At 39.2% G+C, this 23610-nt stretch overlaps 1 protein-coding gene across 4 annotated transcripts in view; it reads right to left on the bottom strand.

Annotated features, from left to right (window-relative positions):
* The window catches only part of AFG1L (AFG1 like ATPase), a 59516-nt gene that overhangs the window by 28134 nt on the left and 7772 nt on the right, over window positions 1–23610 (bottom strand). For 3 of the 4 annotated variants that reach the window (XR_008329498.1, XM_053381602.1, XM_053381600.1), the window contains exons 4-7: window positions 20571–20672; window positions 18833–18963; window positions 10507–10606; window positions 3236–3294 (exon numbers count right to left, since the gene is read on the bottom strand). Coding sequence is in view for 3 of the 4 variants with exons in the window: in XM_053381602.1 (XP_053237577.1) it covers window positions 3236–3294; window positions 10507–10606; window positions 18833–18963; window positions 20571–20672 (392 nt within the window). In the remaining variant the exon portion in view is untranslated. The remainder of the gene's footprint in view (window positions 1–3235; window positions 3295–10506; window positions 10607–18832; window positions 18964–20570; window positions 20673–23610) is intronic. The other variant, XM_053381603.1, reaches the window with a different exon arrangement.

Here is a 23610-nt window from a genome sequence, read left to right as displayed (position 1 = left end):
TCTCCCCACCCCAACTTTCGGCCAGTGTTATTTGCTATTTGGGTTTCTCACAACCTCCTCTTGCCCTGTCCATCCAGCTCAACAGTAAGTCTTTGAAGAAAACAGTTGTGGCTTTTTAGAATATTCACAATGTAAGGTTCAACCCAAATTAAACTATTCCCATTATTAGTTTTGACACGTTTAATGTGTTAAATATGAAGGCCTTTTGCTTAATTTGGCAAATTCCTCATATCACTGCAAGGAGAGAATTGCCAGTAACACCCTCTCCTACGGGAGCTTCTCCTCACACTTTCTTTTCATGATCTAAATGAAATGTTTATTGGATTAAAGTTCTTCTCTGCAGACCTCCATGGTAGCCTGTGACAAAGCACTTACAAGCCTTATTAATTGGCTCGGACCTTTGGGGCGAGGGGGATGGAGGAAGATAAGGAAGACCTTATTTTGCATTACATCACAAGCAAAGGAAACATTAAACAAATCATTTGCGTTACAAGCAATGCAATATTGCATATCTAACTCAGAATTTGAGCCAGCTGTTGGAACCAAAGTGTTCATTTGCTTAAACAGAGAACAACTATTATTAAGATCAAAATGGAATAGAATGCAAGAGTTTGCTATCATTATTTTACCTTCAGATGACAAATATATATAATATATATTTAAATGAAGGCTTGTCAAGCAGTCCTCTTACTGTACTTAAAATGCAATATATTAAACAAAATATATTTCAAAACCTTACCTGATTTTTAGACATTTATTAATTTGGATTGTGAGATACAAAACTTATAAATATATTCAGTGTGGTATGGATTTGCATACCTACCAAAAGATAGTTTTCGGATGATCAAACAGAATTTTTGAGTATTTAGAGTTCTAATTTTGTGCATTAAAGTGTAGCTACTTTTGAACTCAAACTCTGATATGCAATCACATTTAAAAAGCCAAAAAATACAATGTGAACATTTGAGCCAAAGTCTGTTCTAGTCTTATATTTACTGAGTGTATGCTTGCACGTGTGTACCCCCTCATTTTCTCTCACTCTCACTCTTGTTTTCTAATGCTAAACACAATGATTCACAACTGAACTGTATTGTAAATTCCAAAAGTAATCCATTTAATTAACACAGGAAAAAAAGAGAAAAGCAGAGCCTACAACTTCCACAGGTTGGGAAAGAAAGAGTCTTCTATTTAAGACTTGCTTGGGTACTTACTAAGAAGGGAAACAAAAGGCCTAACGTCTTCAGTAATGAAAAAGTCAATTGATAAGTGAAGACATCACAATATCAAAGGCTTAATCCCAGCAATTCTGACTCAGGTGACAGCTCAGCAGAGGTCAGGGTGCTGACACTGACCACAAAAGCAAGTTTTAACCATTCAGCATACTGAAAGCTACTGGACTATCACAGCATTAGAATGGAACTAACTGACAAATCAATTTAATCACCAAGATGACTTTTTTATTTTAAAAAGAAATTGTCAATTCACAGATCTGTGTGCTTCTAACACAGGTGGCTTGACAAAGGCAGAACACATAATCAAAGACATTTTGTATCTTCTAACCGGTGCCAGAATCCCACCCCCTGTCCCAAGATCTCTCTGAATCTGCTGGTAGTAGTTTCCTGACCTAATAGTAGTATAAAGTTGAATCTTCTTCCAAACATTAATAGTGGCTTTTTGACAAAAAATAAATATTATTATTTAGTGGGGTGAAAGCCGATGGAAGAATAGGAAATAATCAAACAGTTCAATTTTATACATGTTTACTCAGAAGCAAGTACCACTGAGTTCAAATAAAAGGACTTATTCCCAAGGCAATATACATACAGTTTTATCACTGCATAAATGATAATGGCTGTTCTATAAGAGAAACAATACTAAACACAGTTGTTTGCACAAAATCAGGTTTATTGTGTTGATTTCTAAGGATCAGGAGCTGGCTACTTGGAATCCCACTCATAGAAGGAGGAAACCTAAGTAAAATAACCCAGACTCAACTCAGGCTTAAATGGTCGTGGATTGCACCTTTAGTATCTAAGTAGGCTTTGTGGATTTATCACTTCCACAGTGAATGTCTTTGCTTCTACCTATAGAAGGCTCTCCACACTATTTTTTAAAAATTCACTTCTTTCATGTCATACTGATATTACATTGGCATTTTTGGGCCACGTAGAAGACTTTTAAAAGACAGTTTAAAGGGAGAGATGCAGGCTGCAGCCTTATTTTCACTTACCTGAGAGTAAGTCCTATTAATATCAATGGGACTTGCTTCTGAAATATGTGTATTTAGACATTTATAGACTAATAAAATGAAAAAGAACCCTTCCCTATACAATTAAAATGTTGATCAAAGTAATGAAATTCTAGGTTATCATAGAAGGATTTAAGCAATCAGAAAATGGCTGCAAGTGCAGTTGCAGTGCAATCTCCAGGAGTCCAAATTGAGTTTGTATTGGCCTCCCATAGAAAAATTAGAAAGTAGTTCATAAAAGTTGGTAACCCACAGCCAAACCATGCATCAATGAGCCCTTCTTCATGTAAGATTAAGATAGAAATCCAAATGCTAATACAATTTCCCTTTCTCTTTGAACCTAAAAGCAGGGAAACCTGAATTTGTGAAACCCATGACACAATAGCAATTTCATTTTTTTTAAATATTGATTTTGGTATCTGGCATGGGTGATTACTATAATGCATTGATCTGAAATGTTTTTACTGCTATTGTGACTGTGATTATAATGTTTATATTTTATATGCTTTTAAATTATTTTAAAGGTTGTAAGCCACCATTGGAAATATTGTATTCTGAAAGGTAGTGAAGAATTTTAAAAAGATAACAAATAAATAATCATAGGAAAAATGAACCTTTTAGTCATTTGTATTTTTGAAAAGAGTAGAATAGTAACAGGTAATAATGGATAGTGCTCTCCTAGACCTGGCTTGGGATTTTTTCTATCTTCATGAATACTACACGTGGAAAAAAGCTGAGAAGTAAAAATTTCATTCTGTTCTAATCATGTTTCCTTTTATGTTGTTGCTCTGAACTCTGTCATTCAGTTTGGAGAAAAAGTAGAGCCTCAAGATTCAAAAATATTACAAATGAAATCTTAACTTCTGCCTCCCCTAATTGAGTTAATCACAGAAGGTTAAAGAAAATTACTCCCAGAAATATGAACAAAACAGTTTTGCAATAAAGATGCTTATCAGTAAGCTAGCAAGATCCCTTATCGAGCATTACCTTAAGAACAGCAATGAATGGCACGAAGTTCACTCTTTGGAGCCCATTTTTATAGAGATCTGAAAGAGAACACATGGATATTATCCTCGCCACATACGTCTGACAGGATTGTCTTTTGGTCTTACTTACAAATACAAGTTCTACATTAGGGAGAAGGAACCTTTGGTCTTCCTAGCATTGTGGACTAAATTCCCATCAGCTATCTTGGCTGTGCCAATGGGAATTAGAGTTGAACAGTACGGTTGAGTTCAACACAGCTAGGATTGTCATACGCCCGGATTTTCCCAGGCATATCCAGAATATTGAAGTCGGCAGCAGTGTACAGGCAGAAACTGGGCAGTGTCCAGGGAAATCCAGCATTTTTTAGCTCCAAAAGCTCAACAACTTTGGCCAAAAAACATTTCCCCACTGTTTGGTGAAAAAGTATGGGAACCCTAACACAGGCTCTCTACCTCTGTTCTACCAAATCAAGAAATAAGGAAGGAAAAAAGAAAATAATTTAAATTTAAATCTTTGGCTGCAATGTTTTTTTAAAATTAAACTGTATTTAAAAGTAATTAATATATTCTTCTTACTTAATTAAATTAACCACATAGTTGAAATGTATCTCATTGCTTTGGAGAGGTTAAGTTTATAAATCATAAACAGTAAAGCTACACAATACAGTGATTAACATTTCAGTATCTGCTTTTTAAAATATACTTAAACTCTAATGTATAAGAGACAAAAAACAGCATTTAAAAAATAAATTTGACTGCATTACACTCTAAATAAGTAAAATGGGAGGAAATAGAACATCCCCAGAAAATCTGATTTGAATCTATGATAAAACATGTGAAAACATGTATGCATGCATGCATGCATGCGTTTTGTGCAATTTATCATACCCTTCCCCCCCACCCCGAAAATGGCAAAACACACGAAAGGGCTATCAGTAGCCTGTGCACATGCTCATAACTCTGACATTTACTGCTCAGTGGAACAAGGGAATGGAAGGAGTGTGATTACAGGCACAGAATTTTTCTCAATCTGATCACATCCTGTCACTGGTGTGGATGGAAAAAAGCAACAGCTATAATCAGCAACACATGATTGCTGGTGTAGACAGCCCACTACAGTTTTGCTCCAAAAAACTTCAGAACACAGCATCTATAATGATATATCTGGAAGGGCCCACTCTTGCAACAATCATAAATAAATGTATTATATTGCAGTTTTAAACATATCTTTAATATGTATATAGTTTTAACTATCAGTGTTTAATTGTTTTTAATGGATGTTATTTTCTATGTTTTAGCTGTTCTTGTTTTTATCTGCAAGCTGCCTTAAGTCCCATCAGGGGAAAAGACAGGGTAATAATAATAATAGTAATAATAAATAAATAAAAATAAAAATAAACGTGCTTGACAGTAAGTTCCATTTAAAACAATGGAGTTCACTGTCCCAAGCAAATGCATTTATCGCCATGATGTAATAGATGTATTCTCATTTGTTGTATTTTATAGTATCTGTGATTCAGGAAGATTGGACACAAATAAATAACTGAAACTGACCCAGAATATCTCAGCGTATGATTCTAACTCATTTGGCAAAATGCAGATACCATGGATCACATCAAAACTGAGGAGTAGGGGAGGAGAAAGAATGGTTTTGTCTGCAAGTAATCTGCTGATAACAGCACTCCAACAAAACTGCTCTGCAGCAGAGAAAGCTGAGCTTTCAGGATAATACAAACTTATTTCGCCCACATCCCATTGAAATAATATAATGTGTAGCACACTTTGGGCCTCCTGAAGGAATCATCAGCTTTACGCTTAATCAAACTATTGCCAGCTGCAGGAACTGGAAGCACTGTGTCAATGCATGCCCGACTCACACTGTGGATTCTCAGAGTGATAATCCACTAGCCAGCAAAGCTGATAGGATCCAATGCAAGGTGTGCAGTCAGCAGAGTTGGTCTTCTGCAGCAAGTGTGAAGGTATCTCAGAGGAAAGGTTTGTAAAAATGCATTTGCCCAAGACAGCACACACATTCCCTTTGGATGTGCTATAATGCTTATTTGGAGCAACAAAACTGCTGTCTGGAGGTAAGCATAAGAAAATTAAATCCTGAATAAACTTCAGGAATACCTTTACTCTGGCCAAGGATATGGGTTAGCCTGAAGACTATCTTTAGTAAGGGTTTCCGTTTCAAGCATATACAGTCATACTTCAGACTATTTATAAAGGACTGTGAACTCAATGCTTGTTTTTGTATAATGGTTAAGCACTGTCATAGTCCCAACAAAGCCAACTGGACCATGATAGTTTCCATGTCATGCTGATATTGCATGACATGGAAACTATCATGGTCCAGTTGGCTTTGTTGGGACTATGACAGTGCTTAACCAGGATCGGGACAATTCCAATAAAGCTGAGCATGATTTTATCAGATTAAATTCCATTAAAATCCCTACTCCTCTGGAAGCTTAGCTTCAGTTCCTGAAAACCAGCCAAAACAATTGAGCCTTATGATGTTTCCAGAAGAGCTGCACACTCATTAATTGAATTTCTGAGAGGCAGAGCATGCCATGATTGTTAATCCTAGCACGAAGACAGGGTTGCTTATTTTTATTTTTAGGAAGACCTCAAAATTGTTGAGCTTTTTAGATTGACTTGCCTAAGATACAGGACAAAGCGCCACATTTCAGAAATCCCTCTTGGACATATGGCAGCCCTAACACTGATGTTGTGCTGGGTATAAGACAAGGTTCTCAAACTGAAATTCGCGAGCTTCATTAAGGTGGTTTATTACAATATGTAATAAGTAAAATAAACAGTAAAAATCAATTAAAAAGCATACAACATCTGGCTTAGTGCATTACAACTGTAAGAACAGGTAGAAAGATCCTCAGCAATTTTCAAGTAGTCCATAGGACTGGGAGTGGAAAGTCTGTGAACCACAGGTCTAAGCTTTTTAAAGTTTCATAGACAGAGACTGGTACCTGAAATTACAACATTGTTTTTCTCATTTCTATGAACTTCTCAATTTTGTCAGTCACATACTACATCAAGACTATGCTAGAGGTATTGGTTTAAATCCAGGCATAGGCAACCTCGGCTCTCCAGATGTTTTGGGACTACAACTCCCATCATCCCTAGCTAACAGGACCAGTGGTCAGGCATGATGTGAGTTGTAGTCCCAAAACATCTGGAGGGCCGAGTTTGCCTATGCCTGGTTTAAATCTGCCTAAATAGCAACAGGACTCTGCAGATGCTATGGCATTTTTAAATGAGCTTCAGCATTATAATTAAGGCAGGAGTAAGAAACTGCAAACATGCGCTGGATTATGGAGAAAGCTAGAGAGTTCCAGAAAGACATCTACTTCTGCTTCATTGACTATGCAAAAGCCTTTGACTGTATCGACCACGGTAAACTATGGCAAGTTCTTAAAGAAATGGGAGTGCCTGATCACCTCATCTATCTCCTGAGAAATCTCTATGTGGGACAAGAAACTACAGTTAGAGCTGGATATGGAACAACTGATTGGTTCAAAATTGGAAAAGGAGTACGACAAGGCTGTATTTTGTCTTCCTCCTTATTTAACTTATATGCAGAATTCATCATGCGAAAGGCTGGGCTGGATGAATCCCTAGCCGGAATTAAGATTGCCGGAAGAAATATCAACAACCTCAGATATGCAGATGACACAACCTTGATGGCAGAAAGTGAGGACGAATTAAAGAACCTTTTAATGAGGGTGAAAGAGGAGAGCGCAAAATATGGTCTGAAGCTCAACATCAAAAAAACGAAGATCATGGCCACTGGGCCCATCACCTCCTGGCAAATAGAAGGGGAAGAAATGGAGGCAGTGAGAGATTTTACTTTCTTGGGCTCCATGATCACTGCAGATGGTGACAGCAGTCACGAAATTAAAAGACGCCTGCTTCTTGGGAGAAGGGCAATGACAGGCCTAGACAGCATCTTGAGAAGTAGAGACATCACCTTGCCAACAAAGGTTCGTATAGTTAAAGCTATGGTTTTCCCAGTAGTGATGTATGGAAGTGAGAGCTGGACCATAAAGAAGGCTGATCGCCAAAGAATTGATGCTTTTGAATTATGCTGCTGGAGGAGACTCTTGAGAGTCCCATGGACTGCAAGAAGATCAAACCTATCCATTCTGAAGGAAATCAGCCCTGAGTGCTCACTGGAAGGACAGATTGTGAAGCTGAGGCTCCAGTACTTTGGCCACCTCATGAGAAGAGAAGACTCCCTGGAGAAGACCCTGATGTTGGGAAAGATGGAGGGCACAAGGAGAAGGGGGCGACAGAGGACGAGATGGTTGGATAGTGTTTTCGAGGTTACCAGCATGAGTTTGACCAAACTGCGGGAGGCAGTGGAGGACAGAGGTGCCTGGCGTTCTCTGGTCCATGGGGTCACGAAGAGTCGGACACGACTAAACGACTAAACAACAACAAAGAAACCTCAGGCCCAGGGGCCAAATGAAACCCTCCAGTGTCTCCATCTGGTCCCCAGGATTCTGCCCAAGGTTGAACCCCTCATTGGTCCTTCTATGTCCTTTCCTCTAGTAATCTGAACCAGCTTGAAAGTGTCTTTGAATTATGATGACAGTTATTGCTTGCCTTGATGAAGGATGGCAAGTGGTGTTTCTAGCCACACCCACCACTGATACATGGCCGCTACACGGAATTGTGGCCATTGAATTGAACAAAGTTTCCCATCATTGCATTACAGTATTAATGATGGGGTTCTGGACAAATATCTGTGAGATCACCATTGTATGGTTCTGCTTATTAGGAGACAAGAACTCCTACCATCCCAGGGGTTCAGTCTTTCCTGTCCACTCAAGAGTGTTGCTGGCAGTGTCCACAAATGATTTTTCACCAATGCCATTTGGTAAGGCTGGCTCCTTTTTTCAGGCTGCCGAAATCATGCCTTTGTAGAATCAGAGCTAGACTTACTATAATGCACCTTATGTATTGTTGCATTTGCTGATATACAGAAATTTTAGCTGGGACAGAAATTAATATTATGCCTCTAGCCAGAGGCAGTCTGTGGAAGCTCATCATGCCAATGAGCCTCATAGCCTGACTTCCTACTACTTATGAGCATAATTTGGTGTGTAGGTGTTTAGAACTCTTAGCAGTACAGGTTCAATCAAGAGAACATATCCTCTTTCAGAACCCCTTCACAACTTCTACACCCAATAAAGATGTTCTTTGAATATAGAATCTGCTCATCAAGGGTACACAAAGCGCTGTTTTCAGTGGCTGCCCCAAAATCCTTTCTTCTGAAGACATAAAACACCTAACGTCTGAACTTCATTCATAGAAATGTGGCCAATCACTTCCCCCTTTTTGTACTCATTTTTGAAAACTATGTAATACAGCAGGCAAGGTTACCATGGGATATGTCTTCTGGGTTTTAAAAATTATGTATTTTTAAAAACTGGATTAGCTTATGATTATTTCCAAGATTTTGAAATGGAGCAAACTTGTAATAAACTATTCAACTTGAAACAGGCAAAACATAACTAATGGAGGCTATCAGACCTTTCCAATAACCTTGGAGGAAGCTGGCTCCCAGAGGAAATCATAAAGCTGTCAGTCAAACACAAAAACTCATCTCTAGGTGGTTTATTCCAAACAATTAGCTGATGGACAGGATACTGTTTGAAGATAGGAAGTCATGAATTGGGCCCACCTTGCTAGATCTCCATGCTTCTCATCACTATCTGGGTAGACACCAGCCAGAGACCCAACTTCTGTTTATTAGGGAGAGTCATTTTATTTCTATTCCCAGTTCCTACTCTGTTCACTTGTATTGCAGTGTTGAGTATCTGGTAATAGGCCATGGAGAGCACTTCCTCACCAGTCATTTATTGATGTGAGAAGCCAGCTGAACCTGCTGTTTCATTTAAGAATTGAATGAAGTCTGTGAAAGTCTACTAAGGATCTTACCATATTATCCACACGGAACCAGCAATGGTAGTATTAGTAAATACATATATGTTTTTCAGAAATTCTTGAGAAACAAACATAACTACACTAGATTGCAGAAAATAACAGTACTGGGTAAATATGCAGTTTTTATCTGCAATATCATATTTGCAGTACTTACCATAAACCATTCCTCTCACACACAAATGGCTGACTACAGATTATGTCTCTGTAATAGTACAGCTAGTAGATTTTTTTTGTTCACTACTAGTTTTTAAGAAACAATCAAAATATAAAGTGATTAAAGAAAAGTTTTTGTTCCTTTTAGATGTTTACTTAGCAACAAAGATATGTGAGGTTTCCTTTTCAGTTTTAAGTTTATTAAACATGTTTCCACATTAATTTGCAATTTCATTCAACATTTGTTGAGAAACTTTAAAGATTTTCATGTTCTTTCTTGTAGCAGCCAGTCATTTTCTTAGTTTCTTATTCCAATTATTTATTACATTTCTTGCTACAGGTACACCTGATTGTTTTAGAGTAGGTCTCATTAATCTTGGGCCTTATGCCAGAGAATATATCACTATCATTTGTCTATTTTATCATGCAATTATTATTACATTGTATGCTTATCCTTGTCTTTCTTCACAGAGCTCAGGACAATGTACATTGTTCTCCCCACTCACCACCCTGTAAGGTAGGTTAGGCAGAGAAAAAAATGACTGGTCCATGGCCATTCTGAGCTTCATGACTTAAGTGGAGATTTGAACCCATTCTCCTTGGATCTAGTCTGACGCTCTGAATACTACATCACATTTACGTGAGCATCCATTTTTCTCAGCTCATTCTCCCTGATGATCAGCAATATTACCAATCCTATAAATAATTACCCAGGGGGCAGTCATAAATGCATAATGCTGATCACCCTTTCCCCTCACCTTTTTCTTCCTTCCACTTTCCATCTTCTAGCATGAAAGGACCATTGGCTTTTCAGTGCTACAACAATTGTTCCATGAACTGAAGACACTTCCATTCACATAAGAAGAGTTTCGTTCACAGAAGTTCATGACTGCAACTCTCCTGCTCAGAGTTCCTACCTCCTATACACCATGCAGTTTCCTTAGCATGACTATATTCCTCACTTCCATATATTTGAACAGAAGCCAAGGAAGTGTGCCATTTAGGGCACAGCGTAGAACCTTAAAAATTTACAATAGAAACAACACAAGAGATTGATCTTAATTAGAAAATGAATACATGTAATGCTACCTTATCAAGGCATCTATTCCCTTCCAGTGAAAACGCCAATAGCAACATATTGTTTGGTTTTACCTTCTGGTGGCCTGTTGGATGTTGCTACAACAACAACACCATTTTGAAACAGGTTTTCAAAGAGCTGCTTGAGAATCATGGCGTCAGCAATGTCTGTGACCTGCGGAAGACAACACCGCCATCATGAGAGGCTGATTTTGACTTGCTCCATTAACTGATCTGCAACTGGTTTTTTGTAGTCACAAAAGAGGCTTGTTGGTTAAATGACAGAAGATTCTAATTACCACTTGCAGCAGAAAAGGAGGGAATAATTAATAAGCAGTGAATGTGCAACAATATGTCGGTTCTTTATTACAGAGCCCCATCATTTTTTAACAAACTGCTGGAACAATTCTGTGTTAACTTCCATTCTAAAACTACAGGTGGGAAACACAGAAAAATAGATCCAAACATTTAAGAGGCCTAATTAATTTGGACCAACACACACACACAACCCTCAGAAGATCAAGGAAGAAAATACACACCAGCTGCTTTACACTTCTATTACCTTTCCAGCAAAGGATCACAAAGGTGACTTTAAATGGTCATGGAACTTTTGGAAAAAAGGACAAGTAGCCAAGTATACATAATCAGCTGCTGTTGAAAATAGAATGATATGACATAGATACTATTGTGCAATTGTTGCACAAAACAATTCAACAGATGGCCCATCACAAAAAATAAGCAATTTCATTGTTCTTTTTAAGTGCCTTCTATTACTGTCCATGAATAATCAAAAAGGCACTGCAGTCAGTTCCAGCACAGTCAGCCTCTTCTAACCTTCACAGACACAAATCACTCTCTCCCTTCATAGACACACACATACACACTCACTAACTCGTTGTCTCAATAAAAATGAGGGCAGCAATTAATAATGAAAAGAAACTTTTGTCTGAACGTTTTCACTTTCTTGCTTATTGTTCATCAAATTATTACAGTTGGGCTCAAAATACTAACTTTATTATACGCTGAATTTAAATTAAACACAAACTTACCATGGAGAAAGAGAACAAATGCAGAAGCAGGTATGAGAAAGGCCAGCTGAAAATGGTTTAAGGCAGAGCTGAGTTTTTGAACAAAGTAGCTGTAATACATCTGAAATCAGAGCAAACAGCTCAGCTGCCTTTGCCCATAGTACCCTTCTATGCTTCTTTAAAAGGCACTTGTGACACATTAAGAGCTAGTTTTGGAAGAGGCTCTGTCTGAACCAATTGACTCACGGCTGCAGGACTGGGCGGTGGGGGGGCCCTGCAATACTGTGAATGGGGTGGCTGCACATGCAAACACAATCAATCCTGACATATAACCATGAGAGAAATTAGGATCTTTGGGGCTAGGAATAAAGAAAGAAAAAGAGAACTAAACAGGTTTTTAAACAACAACAAAACCTAGCTTCATGAGACCATTGAAATATGCAGAAGGCAACAGAAAGGAAAAGAGGAAGAAATACACACCTTTCTTCTAGTTTGGAAATTGAAGTGGAAGGCGTCATGCAATAGGACAATCTAGGTTTACAACAGGGAGACTTTGACAAGGCATAACACTCTGGCACATTAAGCTGCAAAATATTTATGACCAGAGGAAATGCAAAGAGGCCTTCTTAGTTGGTGTTTTGATGTTTCAGAATTTGAATCTATTTGCCTACCAAAATACATTAATTTTTTTAAAAGCTACATAATTAAAAAAGCAAGAGTCATTCTGTGTACTTGGGTGCCAATTTATGTCCTTTTGATCCTGTGTAGCTTTGGAAGAGAAGACAAAAGTGAAAGCATTCTCAAAGCCCAGGTTCTCTCTGTGCCCAGCATTCATTATAAATGGGAACAAAAGAAAAGGATACAAATTACCAATAAGAGGGATCTGCTAATGGAGAGAATGGAGAAATTTCATTAGCATTTAAGAGAAAAGATTTTTATGACCTAGAGTTGCTTTCTTTTCTCTTAAGTTGAAAAAAAATCATAATGTATGTGTGTAAGTGCTTGAAGCTCAGTTATCCTCTGATTGGTACAGTTTCTTATAATGAATGAAGAACATAAGCATGTATAAGCAGTAATTAGTGTTAGCTCAAAAATAAGAGCTCAAGTTTTTTTTATTACATGTTTTCAACAGCTTTTCCGGACTATAAGCATTGCATAAAACATATTCATTTTTACCAAACACATGAGATATTGATAACATCACACAGTGCTTCTCAATTTTTCTGTCTTCCATACAGTTAGTATTCTATTACCCCCCCCTTACCATTAATGACTTCAGACTACTCTGTTTCTGAAGAGCCTTTTCATTTCTGGTTGGGATTTATGAGGATGACATAAGACTAAGGAAGAAGACAGATGCAATATAAAAAGAGCATTCACTGGATGCAGGATGAAAAATAGTATTTATTTTAGCAGCACATCCCAATGTGCACTAATGCAACAGAATCTGGGCAATGACAATCAACCTACATACTATAGCAATAACAGCAACTAACTTCTGTATTTTATAGTTACCGTGTGTGCTTAATTTCATTTGGAACAAAATCTGTAACTGCTTTAATCAATCCTGTGATTTGAAGTGAAAGCCAAAGTGGCTCTTCCATCTCTTGAATACTGTCGATGTAGTAAATACAGTGGACCCTTGGGTTACGTTACCTTCGGGTAACATAATTTTTGGGTTGTGAACACGGCAAACCCAGAAGTGTATACTTCTGGGTTTCGCCGTGCGCACATGTGCAGAAGTGCTCTATAGCGCCACGCGCAGAAGCGGCACCTCTTCTTACGAAATTTTTGGGGTTTGCACGGACCCCTGGAAAGGGATTAAATTTGTACCCGGAGGGTCCACTGTACAGCAGAATGTATTTCAAGACCCGGGGTTAGCTCAAATAGCTACATATTTACAAACAGTATCAAATTTTATAAATAATAACTGAATACAATAATTTAGAATTTAGACATATTGTTTAATACAAGGTTACTGTAATTACCTTGACACTCTCTTTTTGTTTCAAGTCTACAAATATGACATCTTGAAAAGTTGACCAATCAATTAATCAAGCACTTTTTAATGCTTCTGATTACATTTGACCAATCAATTGAACAGCATCCCACTCCTTCAAAGCAGAGAACACAAGTCCATCAAGTCACAACAAGTAGTAGAAAAGGGTATGAACACACAGGCCAGGAATGCAATACAAGCCAGAAAGCCATGTGTCTTAGTACATGCCCAAGAAATACACAGGTGAAAAGAACACACTGGATGAGAATTCAACAATGTCGTACTTGAAGTAGACCCACTGAAAGCCACCAACTTAAGAATCTTCAGGAAGACTTCGTTGGGTATCAGCCACAGTCCTAAAAATGGTCACCCAGTTACTAGTGAGCAGCACTGGCGGAGGAAGAGGAGTGTGGGGGAAGCGCACTGCCCCTGGCAGCGCAATCCCAGTAGGGTGTCATCGCTGCTGCCCCCTCTGCCCGTGACGGGCACCACGCCACACCCCCAGGATGCACGCCATGCCCCTGCGGGCAGTGCACCCCGACCCTGGGACGTGCACCAGCCCTGCCCCCACCTGCTCTCCGCCCCCTGGTGCCGGAGCATGAAGCTCCACCACTGGTAAGCAGTAAGGCCATTCTGAAATGAATGCCACAGAAGCTCGCCTGAGGTGAAAGACCAGAACCAGCTAGAAATCACAGTACCTTATGCAGGGACTGTTATGGTGGCAGTCAGTGAAAAATAGTACACGCCTCAGGACTACACATCTGACACAAACCCAGGCACAGGGCTAGCCCAACCATGAGGCAAAGTGAGTGGCCACCTCAGGTAGCAGGATCCACAGGGACAGCAGATCCGGCCTCCAAGGAATGCATCGCCCACTCCTGCCAATGCAGCAGCAGCAACGACTGTGGTGAGCTCCTAGAAGGCTGGATCTGCCTTATCCTTGGCAGCCGCCTCCATGCCACTTCAGCTGTGGCCCCTTGGCAAATAGGAGGCGCTGCTGGTCTCCTACCACCCTTGTTCCCGATGTAGATCTTCACTCACCCCGCCTTCCTTGGCAGGGGAGTGCCATTTTGTGGCTTGCCTCAGGTGATATACCGGTACCTCACATCCATCCATTCCAACCATCCTCTGTTTGCACTACTGCTTCACTCTATAAGCTCAGTTTAGTCTCCAACCCAGGCATGTGTCCCTGGCCTGATATCTGTACATATAACAACTATGGCTGCTGGAGAGCAAAATCAGTGCCTCCCAAACCAGTATGACATGAGGGCTGCTCTTGAACTGCTGTTGTCCCCTTGAACAAGAGGAGATGCAGTACCCAGCTGTCATTATTTCAATGTCAAGGCTGTTACTCGGAGGAATTAAAGAAAAAGGAATAACTCAATCTAAAGTTATTGCCCAGGGCACAACAATATAGAAACGTTTTATAGAAACATTAGCTTCTAACGTTTTTTTCAAATCCTTTCTATCAGTTACCTATAGAAAGCAACTATATAGGTGCTTTTCTTCAAACAGTTTTAGCAGCAGAGAAAGTGAATGCTAGAAGACATTTGGGTCCAGCAGCCCATGCTGAGATTCAACTCCTTGACGCTGGGTAACTCTGGTGAAATCATTTTCTCATATTTCAAGTGTCCATTGGCAAATGGAAATCATCGTGACCACAGAGCTCTTTCGAGGGGGAAGTGGTATCTTATCAGATAATGTATCTTGGTTGCCATTTCATTTTTTCTTCTTCGGAAGTACACAGTGGATAATATCTTGCTTCTAAAATTACCTTCACAAGGCTATTCTTTCCATGCTCCCTTTTTCCAGTGGAGAAAGCTATTGTTGTAGCATATGAAATTCAAAGCTACCATCATCATCCACATGTCTAGTGCCCAACTATCTAACCCATTAAAATTGTATCTCACTGTACTTCATCTTGATGGCAGCCCATTAATACACATACTCTATGATCATTCAGCTAATGGCTCTGGAGCCAACACTTACCTCACTCACCCATTTAACAGTATCCAAGGCCTTAAAGTCAAGGTATATTATATACACTACATCTCCATAGTCTGCTATGCCAGTTTCCTATCAAAGGAGGAAATTAGGCTAGACTGGTATAATTTGTCTTTGGCTGATTCATGCCATTTATCATATTCCCTATTCTCCACTGGTCATTTACAAATGGTCTGCAGCTCAGTTGCTGGATATAACAGGGACACAATGGGACTACAAGTATTTTAATGATGAACTCCTCAACAGATTTATCACCTGTCAGGAAACAAACACACTTGATTGCCTTGTGCCACCTTGATTACTATTAACCCAGCTGTGAATTTTCACATGCCAAAGAGAAAAAATACTGGGATATTGCAAAAGGGAAGTGGCAAGATTCCACACAACAATGTGGACAGCTCTGATTCTGGGCTTCTTGAACTATAAAACTGGAATAAATTTGGATTACAACTTTGTAGATGTACTTTTGTCTAAAGGAAACTCCGGATAATCTTGTTTCAAGTATTATAGCATGAAGAGGTCTCTGAAGGCACTGTTTGTAGGACAAAACTCTGCTGAATGAAGCAACTGACTATTGCAGTGGAATAAAATGCCCTATTGAATGCAGGAGTGGAGAAAGCAGCTCAGTTCAGAATTGCATCCACAGCTTCATTTCTTTGTTTTGTCCTGTGACAAAGAGAGTAATCTACATTATTAAGTGATTGTGCTGGCCAGAAACAGCATCCACACTGACTATGCTATTCAGGGCATCCAGAGGATCAGTACACTGATCAGTGCAGATTTCAGCTCATTCCCAAGGTAGCGCAAGATGAAACCTTACAAGGTCAAAAACAGGATTCTCAACCCTGTGTGGGCTTCATAATGCAAAAGGGCTATGCAGGCCCTGACTGTCCATCTGGCAAATGCTATACTGGCTGGTGCACTCAAGGCCCTCTGTATCTGTCTCCTGGGTGCAGAGGAAGGATGGCTGGATCACCCACCCCTGCTTTCGAACTCCTTTGCCCCCCCTCCCCCCCGCTTCTTGTGGGTGACAGGGTTAGATGGTGACTGAGGCAGCCAAAGCTCCTGCTGCAGCAACTTGTGGAGAAGCTGCTTTAGATGCAAGTCAAAGATGAACCGGGCATAGCTGTGCCTAGTGGCAGCTGGAGGCAGATGGCTCTGGGGACAAAGCAGAATGGGAGGCTTTCCCCAAGTTGGCTCTGAGGATGGAACAGGGAGAGAGTAAGAATTGGAGGATGGGGGCTCAAGGTCATCTGCCACCCCTTATGGACATCAGAGGAATGTGAATGGATCTCTCCTCTTCCTCTCTTTGGTTAGTGGCATGTCACCCAGATAGCTGGAAGAGGGAGGGAGGGGCTTGCACCTTGGCTGGCTTATGGTTTCAACTGCAGAGAAGCAAGTAGGCAGAAGGTAAGGGGCTGGGAGGGGAGAATGACTGGCTGAGAATGGAAACAAGGTACAGTGGTACCTCGGGTTACATACGCTTCAGGTTACAGACTCCGCTAACCCAGAAATATTACCTCAGGTTAAGAACTTTGCTTCAGGATGAGAACAGAAATCGTGCAGCGGCAGCGCAGCGGCAGTAGGAGGCCCCATTAGCTAAAGTGGTGCTTCAGGTTAAGAACAGTTTCAGCTTAAGAACGGACCTCCGGAACGAATTCAGTACATAACCAGAGGTACCACTGTGCTGCTGAAATTCCATAAGCCAAAGTAGCCCATATAAAAATGAGTCAGGAAGGAAGAAGAGCTGTAGGGGAGGAAAGCTGCTCAGGCCCGCAAGGGTAGATGCCCCAACCTAAAGGGTAGATTATTTGGTTCCAACCCACGCAGGACCTGAAGGGGGACCAGACTGTGGATATTTAAGCAGCATTAGAAACTCCCATTGTTCCATGCACATTTTGCAACAGGAAATTTCATTAGCGTGAGCAGTTTCTGAGCTCTGGGCGCAGTACTGCACCTAAGATTTCAGATTAAAACTGCAGAGTAGAAGGAAAGGAGGACTTTTTCCTGCCTCCCCACTTCCAGCTACTATCCTAAGACTGGAGAAGAGACCCTCTTAAGAATATTAGGAGGGTGGGAAGGGAAGGACTAGACCATGTGAAAAATTGACATAATATTTTAGCTGCAGTTCATTTATTTTCAGCTTCGTAGTCTTCTTATAAAGAAAAGCGTGCCTAGACATTCTGTTGTTGTGCCCATAACCTAGGTTTAAGATGCCATTTAGCTCCTAGCTTTCATATCTCAATTTCTAACACTGTATTTAAGCTAAGTCAAGAAGCTATCCCAGTAACTGTCCAGGACAGCAGAATCCATTAAGTGCTCCCTTGTGGAGAAGACAGCAGGCAGCTGCACCAGACAATGGGAGCTCTGGGTCAGAGCTCTGCAACAGTTAAATAAGGTATTTTTTAAATTAAACACATATTTACATTTAAACAAGTGTATGACATAATGCACATAATCTGGCAGAGCCAACAGAATTGAACCTAGGCTGGTGACTGTCTGTCACAGGTGCTGGGGTGCATTTTTAAGGAAGAATTGGTGTGTGGGAAGGTTTAACAAAGGGTCCACAAAATGCACTTGCCACTACTGTATGCAACCACCTTAGTCCCTCTTCCCCAGTCACTACCAGGTACTGGTATTTCAAACAAAATAAGGTTAGGAATTACACTTTACCAGCCAGCCTTAGGTAAATTTTGTAACTGTCAGTTAAAGATACTGTAACCTTATTAAAGCAAATACAAGTCTTAAGGAGACAGTTAACAACTGACTTACAGTGTTTACCTTATTTTACACTTATAGTTTATAATAAATAAATAATATCTTGTAACTTTTACTTATAAAAGTGTGGCTGGCTAAAGTATCACAGCCACTGTGTTACAGTTAAAGGTGTTGATAAACAGTATAATACAGATATATCATATTTGATGGGAGCAGTTAGAAGGTGAATCAGCTGTGGTAAAAAAAAAGAGCTAGTTCTCCACATGCTAAAGAAAAAGTGAATTCACTGTAACTTGCCTTCTACATGAACATAATGGACAAAGAGGATGAGTCTATCACCTATACATCTACTTGAAGCTGTGGCTTTAGGCCATGTGAACATCTATAGTACAACTTTAGATCTAGAACAGGGCAGCCCACAGTTACAGGCTCTGGTAGAAGTTGGAAGGGGGAAATGTTCTACAATACGCTTCCAATAGCACATGATATATAAAGCCAGCAAAATATCTTAGTGGAACAACCAGGACACCATGCAATTAGACTAGTTCATATCAGCAAAGTCTTCAACTGGCTAAGCTGAAAAATGTTTTGCTAGTTTAAACTTATTTCCCAGAAAGGAAATTAATGCACTTCTGGTCTAATGTATGATTACCTGAAATTCATCAAAGCACAAGAGACAAGCCTCCTCACTTATTTCAGCAGCTACTGGGGCTATTGGGTCATATGATTTAGCCATTAATCCAGGTTTCCGTTTTGGCAGGGTCTGTTTAAGGCGATGTATTCCTGAAGAGAAGACAGTGCACAGACAATAAGCAAAATCTAATTTTTGGTCTAAGTAAGCCTAAATATAGCATCATGCTTACCCATTAGTAAAGCCAGCGATATGACAATTAAGTCAAAAGTGAATTTAAAAATACATTTTAAAAGTTGTCTATTCAACTTTTTGGAGGTTTATTTTATTTTTATTCAGTATTGCTTTTTTCTAGACCCTGGATGAGAATTTGAATTACCAAATAGCAAAAAGAAAAAGAGCACTTCTGTGTGGAAGTTATACCATTGAGGGGGGTGAGGTAACCACAAAGTACTGGAAAATAGTAATAAGATAAAACTTCATAGGTTTACAAAATGGTGTGGGCATGGAGGCAGCAATGTAGCCTTGATTGTTGAAAACTACATCTCAGGAAATGGTTTCAGTTAGCTGAATCAGACACAGAAATATGAAGGCCTGTGGAACTATAGTGAGTTGGCTCACATGTAATATTAAGGCAAACCACGGCTTAGTGTGAATAGGCAAGTGAATAGAGCAAGTGTAAGTAAACAGAGAAGCAGGAAAGGATATAAAGAAACTGTGACGAAACCTCACATAAAGTCCGGGAACATTAAGGACTAAACATTATTAGGATGGGAGGTGGAAGAGGTCTGCGTGCCAAAGTACAATGAACCCATATTTCACGTTTTGACTCAAAATAACTAAATACTTCAACTACAGGTCCTGAAGAAGGTGCACTGTGGAGAAATCAAACTTCTTATCCCACTTAACATGCCACCTATTACACAAAGCATTACTAAACTTGCAAACAACAAATTACTAGAGAGGTGAACTATCACCTTATTATGGTTGTGGGAACACCTCCTCAAGCACAGACCTAGGGACAGAATGATGTATCTATCTATTGATACTTTTAACATTTCTGTGGGACAACGAGCACTGGAATAATAATATTTGTAGAATGTAGGACATCACAGCAATGTGATATTTTAGTCTACCTTATATATGAATAGGAAGATGTCCGTGGTTGGTTGCATAAGGAAATCACTCACTCTCATTTGATGGCCTTTTCCTATATTCCTAATTTGATGTCCAAACATCTCAATTCCATAATGTTTACTTGAGTGAGAAACAGAAACTATGTATCTGTTTCTCACTCTTCCTCCCCCTTTTTTTTACTAAAATGGTTTTTACTCATTTTCATGTATATTTCTATCACTGAATATGAATGTAACAGGAATGCAGAAGACAGGATCTGCTTTTTAGTTAAAACCAAAAGCCTGTAATCATGCAAATAAATATGATGCAACACAACTGGTCTACTGCCTGCTGATGTCACAGAAAAAGTGAAGTCTACATACTCAAGTCTTGCAGTAATTTTCCTACAGCAATTTCTAAGGAAAAGGAGCATTTTGGGATAACTTTATTCAAAGTGAAAGATCAGAGATCCCCCAGAAACAACCTATAAAAATCCGTTCTCTATTTTCAGATAATAGCTCTCCCTTCTGTCACAGCAAAAGGATTCAGGAGGAGGATGACAAGACATTAAGAGGCAGACAGTGTTATGAACATGGGACATATCCATACCATACTGTACTGCATCAAAGAGATTTAAACTTACTTTTGTGCACATCTAACATGAAGCCATGAAAATGGACTCTCTTTTTTCTTTCTACTTCTATATGAGAATAAAATATGTCCATCACCATTGTCTTTCCTGTGCCTTCAAATAAAAACACACATACCCAACAGGTTGTTAATTTAAAACACTATGTACTGATTACAGTAATGACTGTTCATTAGCATCGAGCTAATGAAATCATAATCGTGATCTGAACAGTACAAAATCATTATCTTTGGGAAACAAGACTTCAGCTTATGTGGATGGAATTGCTTGTATTATCAGAATCTGAACTAAATATAATATCAGAACCAGCAACTGTAATTATTGCTTCCATTTGAAATACTTTCAGCAGCACACATTATGAATAAATGGGATGCCTCTCTTCTTACTTTCAATTTTTATGTATCAACTACAAATGCAGCCTTGTTTAATCAGACCAAGGGTCCATCTACTAAGCATCCTGTTTCCAATCGTGGCCAGACAGATGCTTCTGGGAAGCCCACATAAGCAGGGCATCAGGTCAGCTGGCGGACTACATTGTATGCAACCCAGTACCAAGCCTTCAGAGGCACACTGCAACTGAATCTGGAAATTGTTTGAACCTTAAATTTGATGCATTGCAAAAGGAACCAAATTAATATGGATTTAACTGTTTCTTCTTTGATGTTTGCCAACAGATATATCTGTCTTCTACTTAAGGATAAAGAAATACACATTTTAGCAGCTCAAGGCAAAAATACTTTGATCTATTTAGTCCAATTACCATCAACAGAATTAACATTTTTCAATGACTAGGTATTATTTGAAAACATATGCAAATATTATACGGGAAAACATTCAGATATACTTCTGCTAAACTTACCAACATGGGGACCAAGCGGGCTTTCTCCCGAAAAGGCATTTGTCGGATAATGTAAGGAATATAATTGACATTTTGGAGAAGCTGGAAGTGAATATAAATACTAAGGCTGTTTTGATATTTGTGGATGCCGAGAAAGCCTTTGACAATATATCCTGGAGTTTCATGTTGAAGAACCTTCGGGGGATGGGGGTAGGCCAAGGGTTTGAAAACGGTATAAGTGCAATATACTCTGAACAGAAAGCAAAATTAATTGTAAATAATGTGGTAACAGAAGAGTTCAAGATTGAAAAAGGGACACGTCAGGGGTGCCCTATCTCCCCATTACTTTTTATATCGGTCCTGGAGTTTTGCTTAATATGATTAGGAAGGACCAGTTGGTCAAAGGGGTTCAGGTCGGAGCTAAACAATACAAATTGAGAGCATTTGCAGATGACCTAGTACTTACTTTACAAGAGCCAGAAGCTAGTACGAAAAGAGTTTTGGAAATAATTCAAGAGTTTGGTCAAATGGCAGGATTTAAATTGAATAAGTTAAAAACTAAGGTATTGGAGAAAAATTTAACACAGATTGAAAAAGAAAGGTTTCAGAATGAGACGGGGTTGACTGTGGTTAAAAAAGTGAAATACCTGGGTGTGAATATGACAGCTAAGAATGTGAATTTATTTAAAGACAATTATGAAAAAACTTGGACAGAAGTGAAAAAAGATCTGGAGATTTGGTCAAACTTGAAGCTTTCCTTGTTAGGCCGAATTGCAGTTATAAAAATGAATGTATTGCCAAGAATGTTGTTTTTGTTTCAAGCATTACAAATAATGGATAAAATGGACTGTTTCAAGAAGTGGCAGAAAGATATATCTAAATTTGTCTGGCAGGGCAAGAAGCCCAGAATAAAATTTAAGATATTAACGGATTCAAAGGAAAGAGGGGGGTTTGCCCTACCAGACTTTAAATTGTACTATGAAGCGGCAGCTTTCTGCTGGCTAAAAGATTGGCTGCTTCTTGAAAACACAGACATTTTGGATCTGGAAGGTTTTAACAATATTTTTGGGTGGCATGCATATCTGTGGTATGACAAGGTTAAAGCGCACAAAAGTTTTAAAAACCATATTGTCAGAAAAGCACTATTAAATGTCTGGGTCAGATATAAAGATTTGCTGGAAAATAAAACTCCTAGGTGGTTGTCGCCAATGGAAGCTAAGGCGGTTAAAAAGTTAAATATGGAGTCGAAATGGCCAAGATATTGGGAAATTCTGGAAAAGGAAGGGGACAAACTGAGATTGCAGAGTTTTGAGAAACTAAAAGGGAAGGTGAGAGATTGGTTGCATTATCACCAAATAAATGAAGTATTTAAATTGGACAGTAAAATTGGTTTCCAGGTGGAAAAATCAAAATTGGAGACTGAATTGTTAGAATCCAGTACTAAGAATTTGTCAAAAATGTATAATCTTCTGCTGAAATGGAATACACAAGATGAAACGGTTAAATCAGCTATGATTAAATGGGCTCAGGACATTGGTCATAATATTTTGTTTGCTGATTGGGAAAAGTTGTGGACCACCGGGATGAAATTTACGGCATGTAATGCCCTAAGAGAGAATATTATGAAAATGATCTATAGGTGGTACATAACCCCAGTCAAGCTTGCAAAGATTTACCATTTGCCTGACAATAAATGTTGGAAATGTAAGGAAAAGGAAGGTACATTCTTTCACCTCTGGTGGACGTGCCCGAAGATTAAGGCATTCTGGGAAATGATCTATAATGAACTGAAAAAGGTATTTAAATATACTTTCCCCAAGAAACCAGAGGCCTTTCTCTTGGGTATTGTCGGCCAGGGGGTGTCAAAGACAGACATAACTTTCTTTATGTACGCCACAACAGCAGCTAGAATACTCATTGCGAAGTACTGGAAGACGCAAGATTTACCCACACTGGAAGAATGGCAGATGAAGGTGATGGACTACATGGGCTTGGCAGAAATGACGAGCAGAATCCGAAACCAGGGAAAAGACGCGGCGGAAGAAGAATGGAAAAAGTTTAAGGACTATTTAAAGAAATATTACAAAATCAATGACAGTTAGAATGATGTTGGACTAAAGTAAATGGTTACTATCAGTAATGGTTAAGACAAGGAGAATAAAGATGATTAGCTTAAATTTACAGTAAAATAAGGGA

Source organism: Podarcis raffonei, chromosome 3 (genome assembly GCF_027172205.1).
Source record: "Podarcis raffonei isolate rPodRaf1 chromosome 3, rPodRaf1.pri, whole genome shotgun sequence".
Taxonomy (NCBI): domain Eukaryota; kingdom Metazoa; phylum Chordata; class Lepidosauria; order Squamata; family Lacertidae; genus Podarcis; species Podarcis raffonei.
Note: the sequence above shows the minus strand (reverse complement) of the source record. Positions and strands in the feature narration are given on the sequence as shown.